The sequence below is a fragment of the Anopheles coluzzii genome (genome assembly GCF_943734685.1).
Source record: "Anopheles coluzzii chromosome X unlocalized genomic scaffold, AcolN3 X_unloc_71, whole genome shotgun sequence".
NCBI lineage: Eukaryota > Metazoa > Arthropoda > Insecta > Diptera > Culicidae > Anopheles > Anopheles coluzzii.
In genome coordinates this window covers 17,501-20,000 of record NW_026054504.1, presented here as the reverse complement: position 1 = coordinate 20,000, position 2,500 = coordinate 17,501, and the positions used below count along the sequence as shown (strand labels likewise).

The 2,500-nt window shown below is 37.2% G+C and overlaps 1 protein-coding gene across 1 annotated transcript in view; it reads left to right on the top strand.

Moving 5' to 3' along the window:
- Positions 1–2,020, top strand: part of LOC125908126 (uncharacterized) — a 2,201-nt gene extending 181 nt beyond the window's left edge. The window contains exons 1-3 of the mRNA XM_049610865.1: positions 1–385; positions 450–521; positions 592–2,020. The exon at positions 1–385 is cut by the window's left edge and continues 181 nt beyond it. Of these exons, the coding sequence (XP_049466822.1) occupies positions 611–1,645 (1,035 nt within the window). The 5' untranslated portion in view covers positions 1–385; positions 450–521; positions 592–610 and the 3' untranslated portion in view covers positions 1,646–2,020. The remainder of the gene's footprint in view (positions 386–449; positions 522–591) is intronic.
- The last annotated feature ends 480 nt before the right edge of the window (positions 2,021–2,500 follow it).

Here is a 2,500-nt window from a genome sequence, read left to right as displayed (position 1 = left end):
TTTCGTATACATGAGGTGGTTGAAGTATTGCTATTTTCAATAATACACATCAATATAAAATTTGCACTATATATGGCTATACACATTTATTAAAATTATGATCAAAGCATGATATGTTTTGTAAATTATCGAGTGATGTTATTTTACTTCAATTTATGTTGCTTTGTTATGGAAGAGTAATAACATTCAAGTCAACTAGCGTTTATAAACATTCGCGAGTGAAATCATCTGCTGTCAATTCGAATGGGTGGGAAACAACTACAACAACAATTTTCCACAACCAAACGCATTCCGAAAATATCGCTTCAAAAAAGGTTTCATGCTGTCGTGGCTGTGCTGTGCACCAAAACATAATAGTGCTAATTCGTGAATCTTATTGCACACAGTATGTATTTAAGCCCATAACACTTGAAGTAGTTGTAATTATTTACGTGTTCCGAATGTTACAGGTGTTTCAATATAACCGAAATCATTGGATGCTGTTTGTGAAGATCGATTGTGTCATCATTTTACAAGCAAAAGTAAGTCATTGCATATCCAATGCCTAAGAGCGCTTTGTCCTCTAATGACTTTCTTATATATACTATACAGCTCAAATATTATAACAGACATGGAGCCCAATACAAGTGCAGCTACACGACGTGTTGTAAAAACCACATCCGATAGCGACAGGAAGCGGGTCATAACGGCGTATGAAAATGGCTCAGCTCCATCAGCAATAAGCCAAATGCTTAATATAAAGAGACCAACGGTGTATGGAATCATAAATAAATACAATGCAACTTGGCAAATCGCTGCAGCTAAGCGTGGTGGCACCTGTAAAAAAAAGTTGTCGCAGGATGCGGTAGAAAGCATTCGAGCCTGGATCGACGAAGATTGTGCGATCACGCTGAAGTCACTGGCACAGAAAGTATTTGAACGACACGGTGTACACGTTAGCATCTCAACTATAGCCAGGGAAGTAAAGGGCTTCAACTACTCCTTTAAAATGCTGCAAAAAATACCTGAAAGGCGCAACACAACTGCTACGATCGAGGAACGTACCACATACGCCAGAAACTTCTACCAAATAACAAGGGCATTTCCTGTAAGCGGATTAATATATTTGGACGAAGTGGGATTCAACGTGAGCATGCGGACAAGCAAGGGCAGATCTCAGAAAGGAACGCCAGCAGTAACCGTGGTTCCTCAAATTAGAACTAGAAATATATCGATAGTATGTGCAATGAATTCGAATGGGATCGTACATTACGTCACCCACAACCAACCTGTAAACAGAGAGCTATTTACCAATTTTATTTATGAGCTTAAAGATATATTGCGATCCAAAAACATTAATAGAAGCTATTTAATAATGGACAACGTTGCTTTCCACAAGAGCCAGTCCGTGCAGGAAGCTATAGGAACCGTTATAGACAAACCTCTCTATCTACCCCCATATTCTCCCTTTTTAAACCCCATAGAGAATATGTTTAGCAAGTGGAAGAATTATGTAAAAAGATCTAACTGCACTAATCACGACCAACTAATGGAAGCTATATGCAACGGAGCAAATTATGTTACCGCAGAAGATTGCGAAGGGTTTATAAACAACATGTGGAACTACATGTCACGCTGTTTAAGCGGTGAAGAAATATTAGATTAGATGTATCTTTATTCTTTGATAGCTCCTTTGATAGAATTCAATAGTTTTATTCAATAGTTTAGATAGATGAGATTAATTAGTAGTAGTTAAGTCGATTAACACTTCAATGGAAAACCGTACTCCAAGAATTTTTCCTCAAAATGTGCTGTGCAGTTTCCTCAACAGTTATTACGTTTTTTTTTTTTCATTAGTTAAGTTCTTCATCTTTAGATGGAAAAACGATACTCAAAGAGTTCCTTGAAAACGTGCTGTGCAGTTTTCTCATCATTAATTACTTTTTTTAGTCAGTAGTAAATATCTTGATTGTTAGATGGAAAACAATACTCAAAGAGTTCCTTGAATAAAATACAATGCAATTTTCGAACGTTTCTTAAATCAGTTTGTTTTAGTTCTGAAAGAAAAACTAAGCTGTTTGCTTTCTTAAACCAGCTTTTATTTACGGCAAAACCCTGCCAGTATATGCCATCGTCAAGAGGCCCGGATCGCCATACAACACATCATGCTCCCGATTCATTCTTCTACTCAACACTTTCTGTTCAAACATACCGCTAAAGATGACCCTAAGTAGCACTCGTGTCCGTAGTAGTGATGGGAGAATTCTATAAAAGCCTGGTTCAATTCCGAATGACTTCGCCAGAGACGAAAGCGCCTTAGAAAAGTTGGTGCAAAACTCCAGACTATGAATCAACCGAAGCCGCTTTTTCGGGATTAGCAAGACGAAAATCATGACGATATCGAATACTAAGACAGCGTGCCGTACAAGTGGATTTGCCTATTTTCTTCGGTCGAACTACGTTTTATGATATTCTTCAGTATAATTTTTTATTATTCTTTATTATATTTTTTAACACATTC